Here is a 27,727-nt window from a genome sequence, read left to right on the forward strand (position 1 = left end):
GTATAATTTCTAACTACCAACAAGAGGAATTTTGTTCGCGTTATTTAAAAACTTTTTCGTCGAAGTAATTATGGTAGGAAACAAAGATATCGAAGAGTGGAGAACGAAGAAGCGTACTTTAAAACGCTGTGCAACCACTGATACGTCAGCTTGGTACGATCAGGGATGCCGTACGCGTCGCTCGTAATCGTGTGAATATTATTTTTGTCCCGGGAGTTTTAAACCTTTTTAGTATGCAAACAGACGGTTCTCGAGGCAATATAACAGTGACGTTGAGGGTTGAAAGTCGCGGAGAATGTAGATGCCGACCGACCGCGTACACAGTAACACGGGGCGTCGCTTTTTACACGCGGCCGTTTAAATAAAATCGTATTAGTTACGACGCTCACAATTTTCACCTGTTCGCACGATCATTTTTCCTGTTTTCTTTTTACTTCCCTTATACAAATCGTTTAATTATTCACGTTAGATACGGAAGATTTGTTGGTTTGATCGGTCTTCGATCATTGCCACATAACCGAACGAAGAGAAGCCTTTCCTAGTACGAAGAAAATTAAACGTAACTTCTGTAGCTTTATCGGATCTGTTGAGTTCGTATGAGATGTTATTTAATGCATCGATGTTCGATATTCCAATAACGGAATAAATCCACGATTGTTACTTATTTCCCCTAGTTTATAATTTAAACATAGCCAGGTAGGTATAGCCTTAATTTCATTATAGCGAAATTGAATCTAACGAATACGGTCGTACATTTATACCATTATAAACCGTTTCTAGTGTCGTATAAAAATCACAAGCCGTTGCACGTTATATTTATTCTTTTCAAAAATGAATAACCACCTTCGAAAGATTAGCATGTCTGGTTCGTCGCAACATATACCTATTTCTCAAATTAAAAAGTGAATAGAGTTAAACAAGTGGAATTAAATGTTCCATTGTTACTCGTGACTAGATAAGGAGCAAAACATTATTATTTGCAGTGATTAAAAGTAACAGAACTAATACAGGATGGTAGTATCGAAACAAAATTCGGATAAAGTAAAACTCCAGTTATTGTAGCATCTAAGGGATAAAATTAAAAAGGCACGTCAATTTTCTTTATTTTATAGTCGACCAACTTGACATCCATTTCAGTCACTCGCAAAAGAGATACAGATATGCGATATATTGAAAAAGCTGGAAAATTGCGATTCCGCAGATTTGTCATTTCGTTACCATTAGCACCGTGTCGGCGACGTAGAGCGTCGCAGCGTCGGCGCTGACAGATGCATGGAATTTTTCTGGAGTCCTTCCGCGTCTCCAGGATGCGAGTAACGGACGTCATGATTTCCCAGGGGTCGCGGGCTTCCCGTACATTTTCATACGAATGCGTGGCGGTTCGCCCATCCCGCTGTCGAGAACGGTGTAACTAGGCGACTGACCGCGGAATTTAAATGCCATTATGAATATTTTTCGCCAGGGCTGACTGGTGTCTTGCGAACGAGAACGGAAGATATGCCAGTTGTTCTCGATTTTCATACGAATTCGCGCCTTTATGCGCCGGAACATCGTTCGCGTGGTCGTGAAATATGCATTCGATGCAAAGGGGACGTGTAACCGGTTACTATTTTTTCAACAAATATACACGGGTTCGTGAAAAATACAGTTTTTCGTTTTGTTACAATTTAAAAGAATTCTATTTGATCGCCGAATTAAAATTGTTCGAAAGTCGCAACGTTTATGAAAAATGAAAAATTTTCCTCTGTAACGATTCCCGGATAACCCAATTACTTCAATTACTCCTAAATCGAAGCGAATAAATAGTCGATCGCGGTGGTCGAAATCAATCAGAAGACACGGCGAGTAAGGGGGATAGCGAGTAGGGTGATGCGAAGGACGTGAGAGGAGCGTGCAGGGGAGTGTCGTCTCCTCAAAGACGACGACAACGTCGACGACGAGGACGACACTTGCTGGTCGCCAAGAGCAACGTAGCAACAACCCCGTTTAGTACTCTCGGCGTGTCTGCGCCGTAGAGAGTACAGAAACGCCGAGATGGTAACGACGACGACGACGACGACGACGATGTTAGTAGTAGTGGTGGTGGGACAAGGAAACATCGACGACGACGATGGTGATGGTGGTGGTGGTGGTGGTCGCGATGGTGGTGGACGAGATCCAAGCGTGAGGCGCGCGAGAGAGGGTGGAAGAAGGGTGGCTAAAAGGTGAAGAGTGGGGTGGCAGGATGCGGGACGGCTGGTTACGGTGGTGTTGCGGGGTGTCGAGGGGGTGGTCGAAACGGAGGGGCGCAGGAGGCAGACTCGAAGGACGGGAGGGAGGGCAAGGAGGTGGAGGAGGGTTGTCTGGGTGGTTGGTTGGTGATGCATTGCGCGAACTCCCCGCGGCGAGGTCACGTGACTCGTACCCCCGGCCTATCATTGATCGCTCCCCGGAGAAACGTCGGACACACTGTGCCCACCAAGCATTGTACCTTGCACCTTACCAGCTTTCCTACCGGCACATCTTCGGCGGCGGGGATGCGGCGGAGGGATTCCAGCCGTTCCATCAGGAGCTCCCTCCGGCTATCTAGCTGCTCTTCGTGATCTTACGCTTTGTCCTTCCTTCGTTCCCCGTGGCCTCGGTAATGCTGCTGCTTTTTCGTCGAGTCCGTTACGGACACTGGCCAACCTATCGCTGCAAAAAGGGGATGATTCGCCTTTTCTATGGAGTGCTCGTTCGACAACCTTCTAAAGGAGTTGGTGGAAAGAGGAAACTTTAAGTCGGGAGGTTTGTTGAATGGGGATACAGGCAGATTCGGAGATATTTTGCCAATAAAAATTGAAATTGTACTTTTATTTGTTGTAGATCAGGAGGCATGTATTTGACGTACGTTAAGATGCAAATGTAATATAATCTGCTGTTCGCTCCACTATGCCTGCAACTGTTTTACAACCTCCTTGTTAGAAGATCAAGTCATAATGCGTCATGATGAATTACGAGCCGTATTATAACCGGAACATTTAGATATACGGGCATTGCAGAGTGTCACTGACGCATTACCCATTAATATCTACGTACCCTTACTTAATCGAAGATTTTCAAATTTCTTTTCGCGATAAAATATCTTAGAACCATTGACACGGCGATCTGATATTTTTAAAAACTTTTCAAAAAACCTAAAGAATCTTCGGATCGAAGTCTCGAGACAACGAGAAAGGAATTACTTGGTCGATAGTTCGCGGTACAATTACCAAGATCTCTCGTAACGAAACAGGTGCTACACGCAGCAAGAAATGCACCATATTAATTCCTCCGGTAGAGCAGCCTGTCTTTACACTGGAGTCCCGTGTTCGATCGTGTTCAGCGGTAGGAAAAAGTGGTACACGTGCGAACGGTTCGCAAAACCGTCGATCCGTCAGTTCGTACGCGCGTTCCTTTTAATTGAACCGCGGATTCGAGGAAACGCGAGACGCCGGCACGTCACGGCATTACTCGTGTAACCCTTTTCAAGGAAGACGATGGAGCCAGTTGCGACTAGGATGGGAATTTCTCGATGTTGGTAACTCGACAAGAAGACTCGTTGCTGGAAGGAGTAATCTCGTGTCTCTTCTTGCCGGCGACTAGCATCTCGCTTTCATATTTTCGCCGTTGGGAACGTTGCCCGCGATCGTTTCCGTCACTTTCTTACTTGAATGCGATAAAAACGTAAAAGACGAGCAATAAAAATTATATGAAATGCCGCAAGAAAATTGCAACGTTCGCTTCGAATTGCTTCGTGTCACGACACACGTAGTTTCCTTCTAATTAGCAACTCTGTCGAAATACTTCTGAAAAAAGGATAAGGTGATTTAGAAGAGATGCAATTAAAAACAGGTACAATCGAAGGTAATCCGGTAGGCTGTTTGCTATTAAAACGTAATAACACGAGTACAAGGGATAATATTCTCGTAACACTCTCGTGTAACAACCTCGAGGCTTTGATCGTCGTGCGAGTAGTTGAAAGTAGTCGACGCGACTCAATCTTCCAGACTAATTAGTAAACGATATTTAACGGGTCGTAATAACGATCTCGCGTGTCTAGTGGCCGACGTGTACCGCGTTTTCGCGTTTGTTCAACGTGTAATTATGAAAATTGCGTTTGCTTTACGGCTGCCGGTGGTCGTTACACGTGTGAACGCCGCGGTCAGATTCCAGCCGTGATTGCGCGCGCTTTATCGACGTAAACGCTACGATAACGGTGCTGGCCGTTGTTAAATAACGCGTCGGTTCGTCCGTTTCTCGAACACGAAGAAAAAGAAGCGAAGCGGCTGGAGAAAGCATGGAGAATAAGCGGCTGTGTGAGAACGAGGAGGAAGAAGAAGGAGGAGGACGAACAATATGCTCGACTACTGGCAATTTTTTCGCAACATACGCGTTTACTCTCGCGTTTCCGCGTTCGATTCATCGTCTTGGCTAAGGAAAACGTTTTATATGCGAGGGCAGCTAATTCACAGACTCGAGTTCGACCGTAGAAAACGAAGTCACGTGATCCTCTTCGAGTTACGGCCGAGCGAGATAATTAAATCTGTCAGATAATTAATAGTTTCTTCTCGTCCCGCCCCTGGCTGAAATACACCTTCGAGTTATACGCGAAGCGAGAAATGAAAATTTATAAGAGTGTTATTTCATCGAGATTCCCGATGATGTTCCGCTGCTACGGCCAGCGAAATACTTTCTGAAAAGGTGTACAGTTCGTTGCCCAGACATCGTCCGATTCTCAACGTATCAATTAGAGATTGAAGAAATTGCACGGATTGCGTTCCAGTGGGAAATTATTGCTACCGTCTCGGCTGGGAACGCGATTACAAAGTTTATAGTTGATGAAACGATATCAAGCAAAGCGTATCACTCATTTTATTTCCATATATAACTAGAGAAATATCATGACCGAAGTATTTTCCCTTGGAAATGCTTCTTTGTCCTACATAGAAATTTATATTCTCCCGTAAAAAATTAAGAACATAAATGTTTCAACAATCAAGCAAAACTACAAAGATCAAGTAACTTCTGGAAATTACTAAAAAAAAAAAAAAATTACAAGAACGTTATCTGATAAAAAAAAAAGAAGAAAATGGAGGAAAAACCGAGGTGTTCTCGATGATTCTGCGATGTCGGTTGACGAGAATCGGAATTTCCTGCGGTTCCTTTGTGATGCAAAGGCGAGGGAGAGAAAGAGGCGGCGAGGAAAATCCTCGGCGACGAGGCGAGCAAGGCGTCGTCGTGGTGTCCTTTGAAATTAAGTAGTTACGCCGCCCTCAAAGGGTGGTTCTGCTCGGACCCGTCGCTCGCAGCTTGCTTCTTTCCCGCGAAAACTCTTTAAATCGTGCCGGCTTCACCGCCTCCGGCGGCAGTTTATTAAAAGGGTGAAATTCGTAGGACGGACACCCCAGAGGCGGACCTTGCTTTTAATATATTTTGATTGATAGGATTAGCAGCCACTTAACGCGGCACCCTTGGAAACTCGTGTCCGAAGACGAAAAGAAAGAAATCAGATTGGAAGTTTTGGGAGGGCTGTTTGATATAGGCTGTCTAATTAAATTATTAATTCCTTGTCGATGAAATTGCATACTGTGACTCGAAAAAATTTACTTTTAGTTTTATAATTGAACAGCACTCGCATTACGTAAAAAAAGCTTTACAGGTGAATTCTACGCGTACTGAAAGATCCGTCAACGAGACTATAACGATTTAAAAAAATTGATTATAGTTTTATTATCGCGTTCTAGTACATTCCCATCTCGTCCTAGAATCTTCCGAATCCCACAGACCGATTCAATTAATCCGATCTCCCTACGAAGCGTCATCCGCGTCGAGTTTCTCCAGATACCGCGTTTCCGTGTGTACATATATACACGTCGCATTTATATACGTTTTTCAGGGATGCAAATGAATTCCGCCTTGCCTTTCGTAATTCCATAAATTCGTTGTTCGTCTGAACTGGCTGACAGACGGAAAGACGGGTAAAGTGGGGCGGTAGAGGAGAAAGGGGTGGAGGAGGGTAGAAACGGGGGTGGCGGAAGAGCGAACCGTCTGGTGGCGACGCGGCGAGTGAGACGAAGAGATGGAAGAACTCACGAGGGGAACGGTGGGGATGCAAGAATAATTGAAGACGAGTTTCCTTCGGTTCGCGGGGTGGCGTCAGGGGTGGGTTGTTGATGGAGGCAGCACCAGATGTTATCTTCCTCCTTGGGGTGACGCCATCAACTTTTAGACAATGCGAGGACTTTTCGGCGAAATATCAAACTTCGGTCTCGTCTTGTCGTTGCCAACCCCCCATCCAACCCTCTTTCACCGCCTCCCCAGCTCGCCACCTTCCATCGTACTCGACACAGCGCGGTGAATTCGCCACGGCGAGCGATTGTTATTAAAATGTAAATTTTCACGGAAAATTTGCTCCCATCCGCGAAATGGGACACGATATTAGTATCGACGTTGAAGGTATCGTGTTTCTATTACAATTGACTTCTGCTGTCTTCTTTTTTCGCCTCTTTCACCTTTTAAGCTAACGATCGCGATTTTTTACATTGAACTTCTTAATCGAAGTTTACTCTTTACACCGTATCTTCGACGAGTCTGATCGCCGTGCCGCACCGACCTGACATCGACGCGAACGTAACAAGCTCTCCTAGTGGTCGTTCAGGCGCGAGTTAAAAGAGCCATCCGATTCATCGTGCCAAGAGGGAGAGATTGGAGGCGCGGAGATAGGAGCGGCGACCCTCTTTTTCTCCTCGAAGTGAAGGTAGTACGGGCCGGCGATTATGGCCGTTCGAGTCGTGGAAAGGAATCGAATGATTTGATCTCGGCGCGATAAAAGGCCGAAGGTAAGCCTGCACGAGAACTGGAAGAGGAAAGAACGAGGCGAACTAGGGGAAGGCCGGTGAAACACGACCACCTTCGAGAGGAAGTTGGATCCAGGTAGTTCTCGACTGTTGGGAAAAGGAGACGCGGACATTTCCGATGCAGAGGCAAAACAGTTGGAATCATGGTGGAAAGAAAGAGCACGAGAAAGGGGTGGATTTCACGTAGAGGGGTCAGGAGGTCTGGTACCTTTATCGACGCCCATTCTTACTCGTAAATTGAATCAAAAGGAGCGAAATGAGCAACCGGCCCCCAAAGGGAGGAGGAGGGGGTGGTGAAGAAGTTGACTGGGAGACAGAGCAACGAGCAACGACGATGGCTACCACGGCGGGGGTATTTTAGCCGGAGTTAAAATGGCCCTTTAATCAATGTCCCTTCTTAACTACAAGCCATGAGATAAACGACCGGAAATGACGGCCCGATAAGAAAATTGCTTACCCGACGTCTCTCGAGAATTGCCTCGATTTTCCAGCATCCAACGACGCGTACGTTCGCCCTGACTTCGTAAATCGTTATCAAAATGGATGTCCCCCTCCCCTCAGTGTCCTGTCGCCACTTCGTTTCACGATTTCCAGTTCCCCAGAATTCACGCCTGTCTCGTGTGCCGTTCGTCGTACGCAAACGAGATTTCCCGAAGAGTACGATAGTCTTATCGCGTAACCGTCGTTAAATCTCGACTGGCCGATTTTCGACGAACAGGAAGAAATCGTCGCTTGTTTTTCCATCTCTCGTGCCTTTCACCCTCCGTTCTCCAAGGGAAAGCACGAACCGCGAATATATCCCGTGACACGTAAAAGCGTGCTCCTTGGGTCGGGAATAGCTTGTTAACCGTGCAGCAGGTTACACCCTCGTTTAACCGCGGCGACTTATTGCAGATATCAATCTCTGGTATGCGAACGGACCTCGCATTTGCATGCACGCTGGTCCGTTTCAGTTGCCGCGACAGGTGCAGCCACCGCTAAGATAACTCGGCATTTTTGCGCCAATTATTGGCATTTCGCAAAGTTTCGCCGGGTTGGATAAAGCGGTGGCCTTAACGAGCATCGTGGCATAATGCGTTCTCTTTGTTCGAGCGCGTCCTCCACTTTTGCGGGCGCAGCTGCCGCGCTAAAGGTTCTCCGGAAGACACGTAGCGAACGTCGAATTCGACACGGTGGGCGATAATTCACGGGTGAAGGGTCAACTCCTGTACTCATTTAACTTATTTCGTGGCAAAACCACTTTATAACGCACGAACGGCCTTCTCTCGTAAATCAAACGTAGACAATGCGTGTTCCTATATCTCGAACACGTTGTTCCCTCTACTTGGACTATCGTCGAAGTAAACCATCGACCTCGAAATTGAAACGACAAGGGGTCTGGTGGCGCTCGGCGTATAGCCGTGTATCGTCATTGATATTCATCCGGTTCGTGCAGCCGCCTATCGACACACGCATCGAAACCGCTAACCGTGAGAAGAGCGCGCGTGCGGTCGCCGCAGCAAACGAACGAACGGGCGAGCGCGTTCCGCCATGGGACGGCCGCGCCTATCTAATCTGTTACAAGTGGTAGAAACGTTGTTTGTTGCGTATCTGGAGCAGCGTGGCGGGCGATCCAAGCTAGACCGCACTGCAATTATCATGCAAATAGCCGGCCGTTTCGCAGCCACGAAATCGTGAGGAATTGAAATTCGTTGCTGCGAGCTGTGGAACGCTCGAACGCCGGAACGACCGCGAGGGTTGTCGGCATTTTAATGCACGTTCAAACGGAGAAAGAGAAAGAGAAAGAGGGAGGCGCGCGGGTAGCTGGGACGCTCCGTGGTCGAGAAAAGGGTAGAATCGGAGGACGAAGAAAGAAAGAGGAAAGAAGCGAAGCAGAGGAAGTGGAAGAGGACGGAGTTGAAAGGAAACGATGGAGGTTGGAATGGAGGAGCGTGGAAGGAGAAAGAGGACACGGTGCAGCGAGAACGAGCGGCTCGACACGCTGTTAAGTATGGGTTTACGGCAGATACATATCGCGACGTATATATCGCGTCTCAGCCGAGGAACTATGCGCCGCTGTCGAGGAGGTGTTGGCAGCCGACCGGGCACCGCGCCGAAAGATGCCTTCGGTCGCTTGCACGCCGATGATTTATATAATTACTAGCCAAGAAGTATCGATATCTCTCGGCTAGGCAGTGACGGGCGAGTTACAACGATTGTTTGTTTCAAGACTTTTACTTTGTCAATAAGGGAATGATCGTTTGCGAATTTCATACGTATTTCGTCTTCTAGCTCGTGTTATCGGGTTTAGCAGTTGTTCAGCCGAGTCGTTCATTTTCTTTTAAAATTCTGACATATTATTGGCGTTGGCAAACGGTGTTTCATATCCTTGGAGCAAATGTACAGAATAAAAACCGGACGACGGACTGGCTCATGATACTAAAAACATTTTCGCTCAACAAATAAAACACATCACTCATTCACCGCTCGATTGACAATTTCTCCAAAAATTTAAAATATCGAAAATGTTCCTAAGCGAGTTGTATCAGTTTGCTACAGGTACCAAAGAGATCACTGGCAAGAGTCAGGTCTGTCGCGCAGGTAAACCACTCGTTGCATTCCCTCGAGATTTATACTCCGAAGAATGCCGTGGAGAGCAGCTCGGGAGAGGCCTGCACCGTGGATCGAGAGGAACCATGGCACGAGGAAGGGAGATCGGGGTAAGGAGAGGGTAAGGGTGAAGGGTTGCGTCTTCGTATATATACAGCGAGCATGCGGCAGGAACAGCGACAAATATATCGAGGTATTTCAGAGGAATTGAGCCGCGCAGCTCGCGCTGCTGCGCTTTTACCGCGGGGTCACGCGAAATATGCTCGTTCCTTCTTCGACAATTTGATCCCACCGCAGAGATAGCATTGTGGTCCTGGTGGACGCGCGCGAGCGCACGCTACTTCGATGCCTGTGAATCTCGCTACGACGATGTAGAGACGGTGACCAACGCGATCCTTCTATCTCTTTTGTTGCCTGCCTTCGGTTCTATTTGTTTCTCCGTTCTTTGCGGATATATTTATATACCACGACCGAGACCCATCGATAGTACCGTGTGCTTTTCGAAGTCCGTACTTAGTCGTCGGCATTCGAGCTTCCATGTTTCTATGTAGTACCATTGCTGTACGCTTCGCCCGTCTCTTTCTTCTTTCTTTCTTTTCTCTTCAAAACTTGTATATTTATTTCATTTGAAAAGGGCAGGCCAGTTCAAATTATTCGGTTCAAGTAAGCATTAAATACTAGACAAATATTATAAATTATTTAATTTAACCTAGTTAAATTTTTGATCCGATTACAAAAGGAATTATTTCCAAATCCAAATATCCCGTTAAATATCGTCCTTAAAAACGCCGTTAAAACGCGTCATTAGAGTAGCCGTTACACGAGTTGACCGGAACGTTACCTCAGCCTTTCGGATCTTCGCTTGATTCCTTGGGTTTCGAAACGACTTTCGGCGTTCACCGTGGTGCTCGATTTGCCGTGCAATCTACGTGACGTTCGCGCATGTTTTAACACGTGTTTCACGCAAAAATTCACACCGCGATCCGGCGATAAGCGAGACCGATCTTGCGGCTCAGGGGGCACGCGGTGCCATTATACTCCCGTCGCGATTTTTCGATCCTCTTCGCTGTAAATATTCCCCTGGCACGGCCGTGCCACGATCCTGCTGGCCGGGAGATTCCAATAGTTTCCTTCCCTTTCGCCGCGCCGTTTCGGGAATGTCGTTTTCAGATCGCTATCGCACACCTCACTTCTGCGCGAACCAAGCCTTTGGCTCCGTGGTTTCGCCAGTCTGCCGTTTCTGATTCCACGATCACGGTAAAATTAGCTTTTCACGAGCCCCATAATTACTGGTCATCGCAATATCGGTAATTGGGTTTTGACGAACGTTTCGAGGTGTAAACGATTGAATTTCTCGGATTCTTATATCTTTCTGTTTAATGTTTGGGTGGCTGCAAGTTTGAAATATCAAGTCGTGGACGAGTGTATACTTAAATTTTTGTATCTTTGCATTTGTTCGGAAGCGACTACATTTCAAAAGTTCTTAATCTTCGAACTCGCGAATGTTCAAATCCTCAAATATTTAAATCCTCAGATTTTGTAATAGGAAATTCTCAACTTGAGACATTTTTACCATTCAACCCCTCGAGTCGCTTAAAGTAAAAATGCTTAAACGCATAAAAAACAGAATTATCGGAATCCTTACCTTACATGGTTCGCAATTTTGGGGATTTTTAAACGGAATCGTCGCCGCCGTTCTTCTATGTGCCACTGAGATTTTTGCTGCTAACGTAGCGAGCGGCGGAATTCGCGTTACCGTAATTCAAACGGCGACAATCCCGATCTCTGGCACGACGCTTTATCATAGGCGCGTTACGCCATTTATTTCGTGGCAGGGCTTTTTTTAAATTCCGTTTCGTGTTTCTGCGGTTATTTTTGCGAGCCACGAGCATATTCAGTGCTCGCTGCTAGAGACACGTCATAAAATACACGCGTGTCGCCGTTTCAAGTGAACTCGAGCGTACAGAATCCATAAAAGTGACGAAGACACAGATTGCCAGACGGATACGTATTACCTGGCGTGGTGTAACGCGTCGCGCCCTCTTTTCCCCGTGATTTTCATGCTTTTTTCCCCCCCGGTCGATTCATTCGCTGTAAACACCGTCAAGTTTCAACATCAATTACGCAACCGTTCCGGCCAAACTTTTTTTCACTTGACCGCTCACTCGTCGCCTGTTAGCCGCCAGAAAATTTCCATGAATTTATCCAATTCATCTTCGCTTTTATACCCGATATGCGACCAACTGCTAAAACACGAATTTTGCGTTATAGGGCGTTACGAACGAAATTAGGTGGTGTGCATTTTTTAGTACCAGGTTTAAAATTACCGTTTGATCGGCAGTTTAATGTATTCTATACGAAGAACACACGAGAAGGTTATTTATCATATTTATTATTTGTATCATTATCATTGAAAAACCAGACCTAAAATTTTCCACCCTTGAATTAAGAATTTCCCCACTTTTACGATCTTTTCGCGTCTCTCTTGTCTACTCGATTATTTTCTTCGTCCGAGACTCCAATAATCGTCATAACGAAATCTTTCCAATTCCATGAACTTCTATTAAGAGCTTCATTAACAATTTCAACATTCGTCCGTGGATTCTCCTCCAAATATACTCAGCAAGCACGTGGATTGCGGACTGGGACATAAACAGCGCCGCGTGGGCGCGTCTGCGTGATATAATGTTACGTAGGGACGCTACCGACCGGGATAATACAGCTACACGAAGGCATTATACGTAGGCAAGCGTACGATCGCGCCTCGATGAGAAGTGGGTTGTTAGGTGCATACAGGCTACCCGCCATAATTCACGACGACCCGCGAATTATGGAGTGGTTTGCACCGGCGTTGCAAGCTGAACGGCTCGCACCTGGAAAACGGCGACCTGCTCGTTCAGATTCGAGATTCAGCCTCGATCATTTCTCATCGTGGTACTTAGCTCGTCCAAGAAATATCGTCTGTCTCTTAGACTACTTTATTAGCTATCCTCGACGATACGACGAGCGAGCGTCGTTGAAAACGTTCGCGAAACGTGTTCTTGTTTGATCTTACAGATTCTCAAGAATATCGTTCAGATATTGTAAACGATACGATTAAACTTGTTGATTCTACAATTCTGTGTGACATTCCGTGTAATTCAACTACAGACCGTTATTTCGTACACGGTAAAAGTTTCATGCTCGTACTTTAATTTTATGTACCGCATTTTATGGGCAGATGTCGAAGAATGTTTCATGAAATTAGTATTCACGGTGTTCTCTATATGCTCCCGTATCGTTCTCGTATCTTCATCCCTACTCGACCAGTCCTTCGATAAGTATCGGGTATTAGTACACGCCAGGCCATTTGCCTGACAAGTTCTCACATAAACCAGTAATAAACGAAGAGTATAGGAAAGTAATTCGATGTTTTTGATCGATCGACGTCTGTAACTGCAGCTATAATTCAACCTGATTTCTATATCTTATCGAATTTTCGATATATTTATGACGTAAATATCTTTTGTCAGTTGATATTGATCAAAGTATCATTCGATATTTCTAACAACCACATAGCCATATTCGCCACACTGGTTTCGCCTTCTTTCCTAGATCAATGATCAACAATCGTGGAACGTCTCCGTCTTCCTATCGCACACGTACGCTCGCGCGTGGTCACGCGTACGCTAATTGAAAACGGACGATCCTGGCGAAGTCGCGCATACGCACGTGGGCGTGCGCAGGATCTCGAGTCGACTCGCAGCTGCAAGAAGTTCGCGCCGTAATTCACGCCTCGTGGTGCCGCGACGTTCGTGCACGGCGACCGCATTCGCTCACGTCGACGGAGCCGCGTAGCTTTCGCCTTTTTCGACGCGGCCTCTGCCTTGATCGGCTGGCTAATAGTCTAATTAGTCGCGGCGGTCATTGCCTTATACAGTCGACCGCTTCAAGGTGGCCTGTTGCGAAACTTTGCCGATCATGCGTTGCGCGACGATGCGACGTGCGCGTATTCCGTGTACTCGCTCCCCCTCACGAATTTTCTCTCCTCCTTCGCGAGTGTCCGTCAATGTCGCTAATTGGGCCTTGGAGTTCGCTGCATTCGAAGTTCTTTATCGAAATTCATTCGTACTGATCGCTGATTGAGGCTTCGTTATTTTCGGAAGAATCGTTGTCAGAATACAATTTTACGCTATTTACGATATTTTCTCAATGTGAACGTGGGTTTCGATATGCAACTTTTAACTCATTTTTTTTTCTATCGCTCTTGTAGACAACTTTTGCAAATCATTTCACGTATTTTAAATCCTTATCTCGAGCGAATACTTTTAACCGCTTAATCCTTCCTTCGATAATTTAGGTTCATAATTACACGAGATCAGCAAGTATCCTAATATCCATAAGCGGAGGTGTATATCTTCTGTAGCGTCTCGTCGATGAACGAAGAGGTGGAGATTCCAATCGTTAATATTCATAATAAGTATTTCGCGCGCTTCTTTGTCCGAATATCTAGCAGGGAGATGGGTTCAGCGAGAGAAGCAAGTCATTTGATTAAATTGAATTTATACTCGACTAGACGCGCAACCTGATTTATCGATATTATTTTGTGCCGCGTCACTTACGATGTATTTCGCCGTCATTCCAGACAGCTTCGATGATCGAATCAACAAACATACAAGATACATGCTGCTTTTAAAGCAGCAACCACGAAACAGCCTCTGTTTTTGTCGCTTACCAAGCAGCCTGCTTCTGGGACACTGATTCTTGGACGAATTAGAGGAACACAGTACTAACGAATAAACGAATTTCTTCAGGATTTCGGGGGGGACGTACACCGGTCTCATGCTCGTCGCGCACGGTGCCTTCCTCTCGAATCACTTTTCGGCAAAAAAGGCCGATCAATTTCAAATTGATGGTCCGGTTACGTTAATTAGTAAGTGGAGGGCCGCCACGGCGAGAAAAAAAGACGCGGCCTGGCCCGACGTTGTTGGTGAATTCACGAGGCGGCAAGTTGCCGGTTTTATATTCGAGGGAACCGAGGTTCGGACGGTAATAGGTGTAGTTACGATGCTTTGAAGTTTTTACATCGCCGGAATCGAACGCTTAAGCGAGACGTTCGCGTTTAACCAGAGGGTTCGTTCCTCTTGAGTTTACATCGTATATAGAGTGTATCTTCGAAATTCGAGATGTTGGATAAATCCCATTCATACAGGGAACCTGTTTTAAAAATGCGAGATTTTTGGTTTTACGAAATTCGACAATTGCAAATTATTAGAAACATGTAAAATAAATTAGTGAAAAAAATTGTAAATCGATTTTTCGTCCCTGGTCTTATCTCGATAATAAAGTTAATTTATACCAGGTGCCCAAATATTTATGCATGATAGGGGATACATACTGTATAGAATGTGTGAATAGAGCGTAGATAAGAATATACGATGCACGGGTTTCCTAACGTCCGTACGAACAACTTGTTGACCGTGGTAATTACGTATTAGCGCGTATATATGCCCTGTAACAATGTAATAATTGTTCCGGCCTACCCTCCGGTTTAGTTATTTTCTAGTATGCTTGTATCATAATTTGATACTATTCGCCTCTATACAATGTTACAGATAGATACTATAATTGGTTGTTGGGAGTAAATCGAGATTGAATACTCCGCGAGCTGGGCTACACGGCTCTTGATCGATGCACCACTCTTGTAACGCGTTACAGATAGGAAATTAACGGTTCAGAACTTCATTACTCATTACTTATGTACTATAATATATATTAATTTATCAGAGACGGAAATCAACATCCTTGGAATCGTAGTATAACTACGTGAAAAGATAATAAAACTGAAGGTCTGAGTCTCACCTTCCACATTTTCCAATGAGCAATTTCGTATAAAAAGTCTGTCAGCGAAGCGTGAAAAAGGTTAGTTAAATTATAGGAAAATATTCCTCAGCTTATTACTTTAAATCCTCCTATATGCTCTAATTAGTAATAATACAAATTAGATTGGGAAATTACTCACAGTACTTTCTAAATAATTACGAAATCACGTAAGTAGATTACCAAGGAATCATATAGATAAGGGAAATATTTTCTCTGCTCTCGAATATTATTAGCAGAGCTAGTATATCTCGTGCAGTCAGCAGATAACGTATTCAGTTTTTCTTCTTCTTTCCCGTCGTTTGCTGATAAAATCACCATGTATCGCACAAATTTTTTAATTATGAAATACCGTATATCTAAACTTTCAACTCCATAACCGTAATTATCTTCAAACTCTTATCATGGTGTCTTATCGTGGTTGCAGCAGTCTGATCTTAATCTTAAGGTATTTAATTGTAATTTGTATTCTATGTTTTACGCGTTGTTGTTGATACTTCATCATATGTGTGAATACAGAACATAAATAATAAAATAAATACAGTAGAATTTTATTTATCCGAACGAAATTTTTATTAACATTCAATTTTCCAACAAAAAAGGTTTTCTCCTGAAGTTTTCTTGAGTAAGTGGAATCATATTGCACTTTAAAATTATTTCATTTATCTATAACTCTCATGGATCACTATCCAACTGAAGACACGTATCCAAACCTATTTCTTGTACGTTCCGTTGTTGGAAAAGCTAGGACGGGCGTCGCACGCGCTACTACGGTCCAATAAAACCATAAACGGAGCTACGCTGCTGTGAAATAAGACAAAGGCCCGGTGCTACGTGCTCGGTGAACCGTTATTTCCTGAGTGGCTGGGTACATCGTACGCTGATACAGATAGAAGGAATTTCGAGGCGAGAGCAACTTAGTTAGCGACACTTCCCCCAGTATACCCTGATGTCGCCGGACAGGTGTGTGGCGTGTGTGCACGCGCGTTCTACACGCGACCGCGTGAAACAGACGTGTTAACACGCGCGCGAATCCGCTGCTCGCAGCGGGGTGTGGTATCTCCTCGTGATTCCATCCTTCGTCTACTCTCTTCCGAGTTTATAATGGAACCGCCTTACCAGCGAACGTGTCTTGTTTCTCCAGTTGCTTAGGTTAGAGTTAATTTTATGGTCGTTGCTCTTATCCGAGGCAGATTTCAATTTTTTCAAGCAATTTAATGTGTCGACTATAATTTTCTTGATATCGTAATTATCTGAGACTATAGCTATGATTAGTCTTAGGCTGAGACAGTTACAACGAGGACGACTACTCCGGAACAATTAAGTATATGCATAGATTCTTATGAACATGCGTTCACTGTAACCATAATCCAAAAGATGTTAATTTTATTTAGGGTTCTGTTGATTGAAAGTGGTCTCGGTTTTGGGAAACTGCGTGTAGTTTTACAAGAACGCGGGTAGTTGTGTTCTTTGGGAGAAATGGTTGTGGCGCTATCCGTTCGAGAAAAAAGGTCAGTTTAAAGTTCAGTTGCGTCGTCAGTTGCGTCGTGTAAAAAGAAGTTGAGGAATGTGATCTGCACGTAGTAATGGAGCGAGCTAAGGTGGAAATTGACGTTTTATGCAACAGTTTCATTCGCCTACTACCGTCGATAAATTATGAAATGTATATTTTACCGTGATTTCATTACGAGCATACGTGCGAGGTAACGCGAGAAGTCCGATAACGTGTTATTACAAAACCTGATCCTTCAATTTCGATACATATATAATCGTCGAAATAAATCTTTAGTGAAAGAACGGAGCACCGTGTATAACGTTTCTCTAATAAATACTAAAAATTAATACACCTTTCGAGGAATATCGTTACCTAAATTCAAGAAAATTACCATAATAAACGTTGCTTGTGAAACATCTAGAATCTAGACGCATGTACGGGCTGTCGATGGTATCGTTCGACGGTCAGGTATCAGGCAGACTTCCTGCCGACGGAGAGCACCAAGCGAAACGACGGCCTGCTCGAAACATCGCGTCCTCGATGGCGGCTTCGTATCTCACCCTCGTTTCAAGGGACGAGCACGTGTGTGCGTGTCTTCGCTTCCTTCGTCTCCGCCCCCGCAGACGCCATCCTTCGAAATGCGCCCTGTGCGTCGGGACACCTGTGCACACCGCACCTTAAGCCTTATCCTCTGTCTCGATAGCGTATCATTTTAGGATGGAATTCTGGAAAACGCGTAAGTCGATCGTATGTGAAAATCTGGATAACGCGTCGTGTGTTTCTTGTTGTTAGCTTGAGATTTTGGACAAAGTAGATTTTTTGATGATATCTATCGACACGATCTACGTCTTTTCGATCAAGGAGGGTAATACTGTGAAAAGAAAGGTTTAAATAAAGTATAGAATTCTATTTTGCAAATACATCTCGTACATCATTCCTCGTGTCTTGCTCTAAAAAATATTTTTTCTCAAATGCCATTAGGTTACCGGATCGCGTTAGGTTCACGATCCTTTTACGTTCTTTTGTTTCTCAGCTGAAAGTATACTCCACATCGACACGACATATACAATTTCGGACCCCCCCTGGCGAATCCTTTGGATCAATTCGTCACAGTGATAAATTCCTCGTGACGTTAGACAAGCAAAACGACTAACGAGCGAAAGCGCGAGACATCGTTGAATCTCGCGCGAGGATCTCATCGGACCACCGCTGTCCAGGACAGAGTCGTTCTCGCGGTGGACAAATTTCCAGTCGCGAGCAACAGCCCCGTAATCTGTTGGTCGCGAAGATCGGGTGAAAACTGGCGTGGCTGAAGGACGACAGTGCCTTTCGTCTCACCCTGTTGGGCCACAGGGGACATAATCCCCAAAAGTTGCACAGCCTGCAGCCACGGGATCGCGCCGTTCACGAACATGTGTCTGACATTTTTAATCGTCGGATTAAAATAACTGATGCCAAGGTGTAGCCCTGGAATCCATTATCCGGCGGATGAGCGAACGGCCACCCAAAGTGTCGCGTGTCCCCCGAGACCTGCCAACCAAAGTGGACCCAGCTCTAAGCCCCAGTGTGTCTCTTTTTGATTTTGTCTGGGGGTAGCCCGGCCAGAAACGCTCTTCCTCTCTCCTCGTTTCTCGGAAACAAAAGAATCGAGAGAACAGCCGGAGAGGTAAGCTGCTTCCTCGAATATTAAGTGGTATAATCGATGATATACAGCTCCGATAGCTGGACTAAAGCTCCTCTCGCGTTTTTTTTAGTCTTTTTCCTCTTTCTATTTGTTTTGGCAATGCTGAGATTTCGCAGTCTTGGCGTCTCGTTAATTTCTCACGAAGATCATTCATAACGAAGATCATGGAATGGAAATCTCCGTTTCGCCCCTCGTAAAATTTATACTAATTAAATTAATAAAACTTTCCCGATATAGATCCGTGAATTCAAACGCTGTGATTTCAAAGTGGAGCGTGTACAAGGTCTATTACGTTATGATAGACAAAGGATGTTAGCAGTAGCAAGAACCTTTTCTTTTTTTGCGCGTGTGTAGGTCGGAAACGAGGAACTCGCCCACGGCAACACTGCGGTCGAGAGATTTCTTTACTGCGGAGATAATAATGATCAGACCCTCGGCCGACTTAAGAGTTGCCGGAGGCCTCAGTTTACTGGCAAATTACTCGGCATCCTGCACCCACCGGTGTAACAGTCATAAAACTATTTTAAATAACCACCGGCCGCCTTGTTAGCTCGTGATCCAACCATACTTCCCTTGCCTAAAACTCATGTAAAACGTGAAATTTCTTCTTTCCTTGCTGAATAATTCTATCGGCGGTTTCTCAACAAAAAGCCAGTGCTTTTAAATAAGTCATTTCCACGGACATCTTATTTAACAGATACAACCATAAAGCTGATGGTATGCCGTATTTAAAAAACAGTGTAAGTACTATAATCCCAGTTCGTAAACGTGCAAAATTGCAATCGTTATCGTTCCATCGATCGTTATTGATGAAATCAAAATAATTTCTGTTCATCAGCGATAACATCAAGAATTCTATACGTAATTGTTTAGAGCTACGTTTTACACTCCGAAAATTAGCATCGTCCTTTCTCAAGACACTGATACAACACGTTACTTCCTCTGTATCTTGAAAAATAATGTGAGCGAGGAGATCGTGAGAAAATCAGATGTCCCTTGCGAGCGACAACATCGAGCGAGAATCTACAGTGTAGAGCGTGTTGATTCTACATGTTCACCGAAAAGAAGATCATTATCCAGAAGATGGGCACGGCTCGCCGACTCGATCTTTCCCGGCCTATTAGTAACTAAACGTTGATCTTTTAACTGGTAGCCACAGCCACGGAGTTTAATTACGACGGTGAAACGCGGTTGGCACCTTGGGAATTGTAGCTGATATTCATTACTCTAGCAAAGCACGGTCACGCAAGAGCATTTGTCATTGATAGATGTGTACACACGACCGCGTGTGTTCGCTTTTGCAAAACGAGAGAGTGAACGAGTCGTTGACGAAGTCGGATAAAGGGAGCCAAAAGGGAAGGGAAGAGAGGGTGAGACAGGGCCGTACTTCCGGAGGGCGGTACCTCAACGAGGCACCTCACAGAGGCAGTCCGCACGACCAATTGACCGTGTGTGTACGTGCGTGGCTTACCTGCATGCACAAGTGTTCCAAGTAAACCCTATCGTCGGCGGCCATGTTTCTTGCACTTTTGTCGCACTTTCTGCAACTTGCACGTATTCACTGTCGCTGCCGCTGTTTGGCCGTCGGAAGAAGGATCCGGAAGGTCGAATGAAGTCTCTAAAGTACCGCGTTGATCTTTTTTAGTTTTTTATAATTTCAATGGTTCTCTATGGATTGAAATTTATGAATTGAAATTTTGATAAGGTGTTGACAGCATGTTTTTCCTTGCTCCTTTTTCTAATTGAGTGGAATGTCGAGATAATAGATATTATTACAATAGGAAGGTCGAACGAAGACTCTCGAGTACCTCGTTGATCTTTTAGTCTGTTATGATGTTTGTGGATCGTTTATGGATTGAAATTTATGAATTAGAATTTTGACATGCCCGATGTTTTTCTTCGTTATTTCCTTTGATCGAGAAGAATGTTGAAATAATAGATGTTATTACGAGAAGCGAAGCGTTAAAATAAATATTCGCCATAACCGGCAAGTCGATTTGAACGCGGCGACATGTTGGAACTTTCGTCACGGGAAAATAAGTACAAATAGAGAGTAAAGGTAAACGGCGGCTAGTGTCGACGAATGCCTATTTTGCAAGCTGGTAGCCGTGTTCTTCCTTCCAAGAAACCACTTGGATGTTTACCATGAGCACACTTTTGCCCTGTAGGGTACTCGGAGGCATGGTTCTTGCCAAAGAGAAGGAACGGGTGCACGCCAAAGCCGGCGCGCCGACTGTGTAAGTGCGGCGAAAATTAGCCCGGGAAATTCTGCGAAGGTCGCTTCGTCGTCGCACCTTAGATTTTCTTTGCTAATATATTACGGTACTTCACTCACCACGATTTAAAAAATTTAGTTTCAATTCATACAATTTACTACAATTTGTGAAATTGATTTCTTTGTTAATTCTTTATTCCATGTTTGTAGAAGTTTTTTTCGAAGGAAGGTTACGATTAACAGATTAAGCTTCCATCAGAACAAATCGCAGATCGGTGATTGAGAAAGAAATGTACATTACACTTTGCAGGGAACAATTCTATACTTAGCGATATAATAGCAATCACCAGCGATTATCTCTCCCCGGGGAGCAGCGCGTGAGCGCTAAAGTGCTAACAGTATTTCACAATCCATAAGTTCTTGGGCAATTATCGCGTTCGATTACAAAGCCGCGATACCACGTAATTGCGAAAATGCGAGCGTAACTGGTTGACGGTACGCTTTCCCGGTTACGCTGGAAAATTTGCTCTCGGTCGGATCGGTTTGGCTATAGTTTTAAAATAAACCGTGGGAGGCCGTGCTCTGTATTCCCATAAATATGGTTTCATCGTCGGCGTCGTCTGGTGAATTCGGCAAACAGCGAGGCGGCGCCTCGCGTCGCGCTTTTTGTCGGTTAATCAAAATTAAAATTCAGTTGGAAACGCGAGAGTACGCGCGCGCGCGCGCGCGGGTACGGGACGCGGACGCGGAGCGACCGCTCTGCGGCCGGGCGTATCCAATTAAAAAAATGAAGTGCTTTTTCATATTCATCTCTACCGTTCCGTCTCTCTTCGCTCCACCCATTTGTTCGTAAATAATAATTAAAAATACTCGTCTACGGTTCTGCGGCCGCTCGCTCGCTCTCGCCATCGTGCTAATATTAGTCTAAAGAGAGCGTAGAGTAAGAAAGAAAGAGAGTAACCGGTGCTCGAATATCCACATTTCCATCGCTTTTCCATCCCTTAGCCCCGCGGCCAGCCAACCAAATCCCTTCAACTTCCGCCAAACGTACCTATCCTCGTCATTCTCCTCTTTTGCATTCGGGACAGCTCGCGCTCGCGACGAATTTGCAAGCTTTTAATATAAACGCGACGCATATACCGTCGAATCCGAGTGTTGTTGCCTGTCGCTGCTTCTCTTCTCTCCCTCTATCCGTCTTCTTCCCCGTCTCTGCCTATCTCTGTCTACCCGCCAGTTTATCCCAGTCGGGGGCTTTCTCGTCAGAGTCCCTTTATGAATAAATCCGGCGCGAGTCGTTCTCACCTGCAATCGCCGCGGTAACGCGATATCCTGTCTCGCGACTGGATGATATCTTTCGAGCTCGGAGCGAGAACGACGTCCGATGTCATATAGGAAACTCACCTTCCCTGTACGTATACGGAGCATTTAATATTATATGGCCGGAAACGGTGAGGCGTTAGGCTCACGATGTGTGCTCGTGTTCGTCCTTGCAAGAGGGACAAGCTGACGCGTCTCGTCCACTGAAATATTCGCTCCCTTTCGCGCTCTCGCATTCCGCGTGTCCGTAAGGGCGTAATTGAACGAACGCGTTTCGACAGAGATACCGCTTTAACGTCTGGTCCGCAAATTCATTTGTTCTGACTGTTTGATCTCGATGCTATCGCGATAAAGTGAAAATAATTAACTGTTCATAGACGGTAGCGGGTAGAACTGATTATTAAATTATAGTTTGTTAATTTCAGGACTTCTTCGTGTTACCAATATCTCCTTTTTTATTGTTTTGTCAAATCCTGAGAAATCCGCATCTGAATGCAGCGAAGCTGCAAGCTTTTACGAGAAGGATACTAAGCCAACCATGTACTGTCTCGACTTGTCAAATCTTCAAACGTAGTTGGTTACTGTGTGTACTGAACTTTGAAATACAAGCAATCAAATACGAATACTACGTAATCATAGTCTTCCACGTTACGGTAGAGATATAGTTGCAGTAATCTTCTCCTCGCTTCGATATTTCATGCACCGCGCCATGCACTTGAAACGTAGCTTTATATTAACATCCAGCTTCTTTTAGCTATACGTGAAAAATACGTGGAAGGGAAGGAGTAGAAGGGAGTGAAGATTGATTATTTCAGGACATGTGTACGCGGCTTCGACGAGCCGGAAATGCGAGCATATTTTGCCCACGGGCCGTCCTAATGAACGGAACGACGAACGAAACGAGCAATTGGGGCGCGTGTACGCGGATTCGATGGCTCTTAAACTGGATGGGCGGATGGGGCCACGTGCCGAAAGAAAACTCGACAATGGGTCGAACACCGTGCTCCGTTGACCCACGTGGCCAGCCACTTTTCGGTTTCTCTTCCTCCACGTCGACGTGATTGATATGCGGGGCCGCTGGATCCGCCGGAGAAAAGCAACATCGTGTAACCCCAGTTTTAAACCGCTTGGAAAATATTGAACTTTTAGTTTCAATCGATACGCAACTGTGTACAATCGTTGAAACATTACTGCGAATCGTTGATTTATAAAATTTTTCTTTCGAAGAAAGTTTATCCTTTTGATATTAGAATATACGTAATTAATACATTTGAATAATTTTTCCAAGTATGTACATATATCGAACCGGAGCCTTCAATTACGCCTTTTATTAATGTTTCAAAAGAATATTTCAACGCGGTAACACATTCGGTCTCTCGAGAACAACCCTTATCTCGTCAACACGATTTCTCTGCGGATTCCATTGGGCTTAAAAAAGTGGAAACCAGCTAAAATCGGAGGTATACGAGGTAGTCGGGTCGGAAAGGGTCAGAACAATCGTCTGTTTCTCGCTATTCGGGGGAAGACTCTGGCTAGAATCCGGGCAAAGTCTAGGGTCGAGGGTTTAGTGTGCGCCTCTCCTCGTTGGCACACGACATCTTTGCTCCGACTGCTCGTAAGCACCCTAAACAAAGGGATATTGAGAGACTCTCGAGAGAGATAGGACTAAGAGGAGGATAAGACGGGGCCGAAGAGGTGGCGCCGCGACGCGGGGGAATAAAAGGGTAGGGAAGACGAGCTACCACCTTAGGATCGGGCTGACTCCGCCACAATGGTGCGTCGTCGGGAATCCAAGGGGTTTATTAAAGCCGCGGTTGGCGATACAGCTCACGTTCCCTGCTCTTCCACCGAGGCACCCTTGCCGTCCTCTTTCGTCGTTCACCTTCTCCGCTTCTTACTCCTACTCTTGCCTCGCCTGGATCTCATCTTTCCCTTCCAAGCTCGACCGTGGATACGCTCTTGAGCGAGGGTGTCCGAAGTCGGGTCACCTACGTCCTACATCTACTCGGAGTTTAGAGAAGACCGCTTTAAGCTTGATCCTCCCAGCTCTTTCTACGAGAACTGTTCGAAACTAAATTTGAATTCACACGACTACCTCTGCGATTGCTGGCTGCATAATGTAACTCATGTTGTTTTTTTTTTGTGTTTAAATATTTGATAACCATCTTGATTTGCCATATACTCATTAGGTTAGTGTTACGGTGCACAGTTGCTCTGACGACCCATAGCCTTATTATTCAGTTTCCTCGTAACGATACAATGTTGTTAATCACAAGGTTCGTATGAAAAAGTTCGAAGCAACGAACGCGGGGTCGTATTCATATTTCACCGTTGCATAAATCAGAAACAGCGTCGTGGTGACATCCGGGGGCTTTTATCGACGTGGGGACATTACGCTAGCAGAGCGACGTACGCGTGTAAGAAGGCGACGCTGGGTAATCGGCACCCTAGAAACACGTGTCTCGCGTCCCCCAACCCGGACCAACGAGAAGCGTAGCCCGTTGAAGGAGAAGGTCTCGCTCGTCGATGAACGCTTCCTTTTCCGTCGCAATACCAGCCACCCCGGCGACACGGAACGCGCATTAGGCGCGACTGCATCCTCACGCCCCGCAGCTACTTCCATGGAGCCGAGGACACGGACCCTGAGACGTTTGCCATTGGTGAAGTACGCGTTATGACGGCTCTGATGTACACGAACGATTCCGTCGCCTCGACATTTGTCTTTTGCTTGTACGAACTAGGCGATTCGAGAGGATACAGCTGGCTGGCTTTACGATGGATTTGTCAGAGAATCGCTTTGCGGTTTCCGGACGTGGATCGTTTCTCTTTGCGAGACTTTTATATTAATGACATACAGATTGTTCTGAGTGGAAGGAAGGAATAACTTTATCAGTATGTTTGGTAGATCATTATCGAATTTAACTTTGACTTACTTTTTTGAGGGATACATGAAATCAAAGATGTATAGCAATGTGTCTTTAGTATATACGACTAATAACGAAAGAATATTTTAAAAAAAGGGGGAAATTAATTGCCAAAGCTACGAATATTTTAAATAAGCAAAATCTCGATATTCGCTTGGTATTTTCAAGATCTTTGCTTCAAAAATTCATCGCAATCACTTCAAATCCTGGACCAGCAGCGAAAGGAGCTAACCTGGGTGTACTTTTCCGATCCAAGAGGACATCCGTGCCTTTCTTACGACGAGTACTTCTTCAGGTTCGTAAGATCGAGTGGTCGGTTCCTTTGAAATAAGAACACCCCACCTCCGGGATCCTCGTTCTCGAGGATGGCGTCTTTATTAAAGGATCCCGAACAGCCTATTTCGTCGTCCACGTTCTCCTAACTCCAGTGTCGGCCAGTTATGGCGCAGCAACCGCTGCAACAGCAGCCAGCCAGGTCGTTCGAACTTTTTATCGACGCTTCATTGGTTCAGCACCGGCATAATTAACGATATTCGTCGGAGCTATCGAGAGTGGCAAGGACGTTGGCTTTATGTTGCTCATCCTGGCCAACTACTCAAGAACGAAACTTTCCTAGAAAGAAGTTTGTCCCACGAACTCGCGTTCTGGATATTCGTGTGGCTTTCACCTTGAATTTATTCTCACATGATTTCGCAAACCGCTTTTTTCTCTCGGAAACTCTATTACGTTGGATAATTCGTTGTTTATTTATTTGCATTTTTTAATTATTCTATCGTCCGAATTTCAATTTGTAATTAAACTTTCGTACTTCGCCCGCGTTCGTAATTTGTCTAACGAAATTCGTGGAGAATTACGGCGTCGAACACGAAAATTAGAAAATTCAGCTTCTCTTATCCGACTACAATGACCGACATTACAAGGAATTTATTCCGCTCGTCAGTACGACGCGATTCACCTCGTGCGAGAAAGCTACGGATCGCAATTGAGCAGGCTCGAAGTAATTGCGGAAGCGAGTCGTTTGAATATCGTTACTGCGATTTATATTAAGCCGGCCGGAGTCCATTGTGTTCCAGCCGCGAGGCTGTCTCGCTCGGTCCTATTCCACTTTCGCGATCTTTGTCCTTTTCTATCTATCCGGAGATATCTACGTAGGGTGGAATTAGACGAGTACGTCTATACGCCGTCACTCGTGGCACATAAACAATAAAACCAGAGAATTATCTTTACCTGAAATCATTACAATATTGTCATTACTGGTTTTTTAATTGCTTTCGTTTTGCGAATTTCTCTTCCGCAATGAGATTTTTCTTCTTTGAATCTCTGCATATAGTTTCCATTATTCGACCTTACAATTTTTTGAAAAGCATTTAGAAAATTTTATAATATTCGATAGTAGGTACGTAAAAATAAAAGATCGTTTCTAGGATGTACGTATGTGAATGTGAAGGCATAATTTTCAGTAGATTGTATGGGAACAGGCTGTAAAACTATTCCTAATACATGCTGTATATCCCCGCCCCGTTTCCTCGAGGTTCGCCGGAAGTTGCATTAGCGTCTCGTGGCTGAAACCAACGGGGTGGGGAAGCGGTGGTGCTATGCTTCCTGGACAAAGTAACCGCGCCATTGTCGCAACAAGCCAACCGCTATCGCCCTCGCCTCCTTTTCAACCAGGACCAGGGTATGCGTCCATTGTACTCGCATCGTGTTAACTTATTTGCACGATATACGACGCGATGCCGGTTGGAAACGCGCCCAGCATTCCTTCGTTAGAATCGGTTACGTGCCACAAACAGTTACCATCCTGAGGACAAGATCCACGAGGAGACTTGTATCTTTCTTCGTGGTACGCGATACATCTCGCAGTTGCTAACATTTTTTTTAGAATTTTTGATCGACAATTTCCTTAAGATCGTATTAAAATTTTTCTTCAAGTATCGAATCTGTTTGTTTTTCAGAGCGAGAGTGACATCAAGGTTAAATTCATAGGTATCTGATTTAAAATACTTCATTTATATCGATATCCGGTATCTTTAGATTTTTCTCTAGAATTAATACGTCTTCTTGAAAATTATTTCTTGTCCGATCCGCGAATTTTTCAACCGCAGAAGTCAGATTTGCCAGGTGAATAAATGATTAACGTCGAAGTCTGCTCGATAATATAAAGAACTTGAGATGACAGTTGTGTTATTTTGGGAAAGCATTGAAGCGCGGTGGTTCCGCGAGTGAGAATATAGCGACAACGATACGTCGAACGAAGTAAAAATAAAACAAAGAACAAAAAAACAGCAAAGACACGAAATTACTCTCGCGGTATAAATTTGGATGTTAAAAGGTGCAACGCACCTGGCCGCGTCACGATCGTTCGATTCTGGCGTTGCCCGCGGGACGGAGGGATATATTTATTGCTTAATTCGCGCTTCTTTGTTTCATAAAAGTGAGAAACAGCTTTAATAACTGGCTACGATGGGAATATAATGAGGGGTTGCTCGAACATCGGAGATGCTACACCACGCGAAAGAAAGCGCCATCTTATAACCCGTTTCGGTTTCACGAAATTGCCGGAGCAGCGGTTCTTTATCAAGAATACTTAAGTGCCCCGATTATAATTCAATAGCGCCGCATTTCTGCAATGGAATACTAATTCCATCCAGGTAGAAATCCGTTCCGCTACGGTGTACGTCGAATCTTGATTAATTATCTTCGTACATCTGCAAGTCCGACAGAGAAGAAGAAACACTATCGATATCCTGTCCTCGAGAAGGATTTCAATCTTGTTGCGATTAAAAT

At 44.9% G+C, this 27,727-nt stretch overlaps 1 protein-coding gene across 3 annotated transcripts in view; it reads left to right on the forward strand.

Annotated features, from left to right (window-relative positions):
- Positions 1 to 27,727, forward strand: part of LOC117235042 — a 145,285-nt gene that overhangs the window by 7,013 nt on the left and 110,545 nt on the right. For 2 of the 3 annotated variants that reach the window (XM_033496706.1, XM_033496703.1), the window contains exon 2: positions 9,386 to 9,556. In XM_033496706.1, the coding sequence (XP_033352597.1) occupies positions 9,481 to 9,556 (76 nt within the window). In that variant the 5' untranslated portion in view covers positions 9,386 to 9,480. The remainder of the gene's footprint in view (positions 1 to 9,385; positions 9,557 to 27,727) is intronic. The other variant, XM_033496705.1, reaches the window with a different exon arrangement.

Source organism: Bombus vosnesenskii, unplaced genomic scaffold, assembly GCF_011952255.1.
Source record: "Bombus vosnesenskii isolate JDL3184/JDL3185 unplaced genomic scaffold, Bvos_JDL3184-5_v1.1 scf7180000013314, whole genome shotgun sequence".
Taxonomy (NCBI): Eukaryota; Metazoa; Arthropoda; class Insecta; order Hymenoptera; family Apidae; genus Bombus; species Bombus vosnesenskii.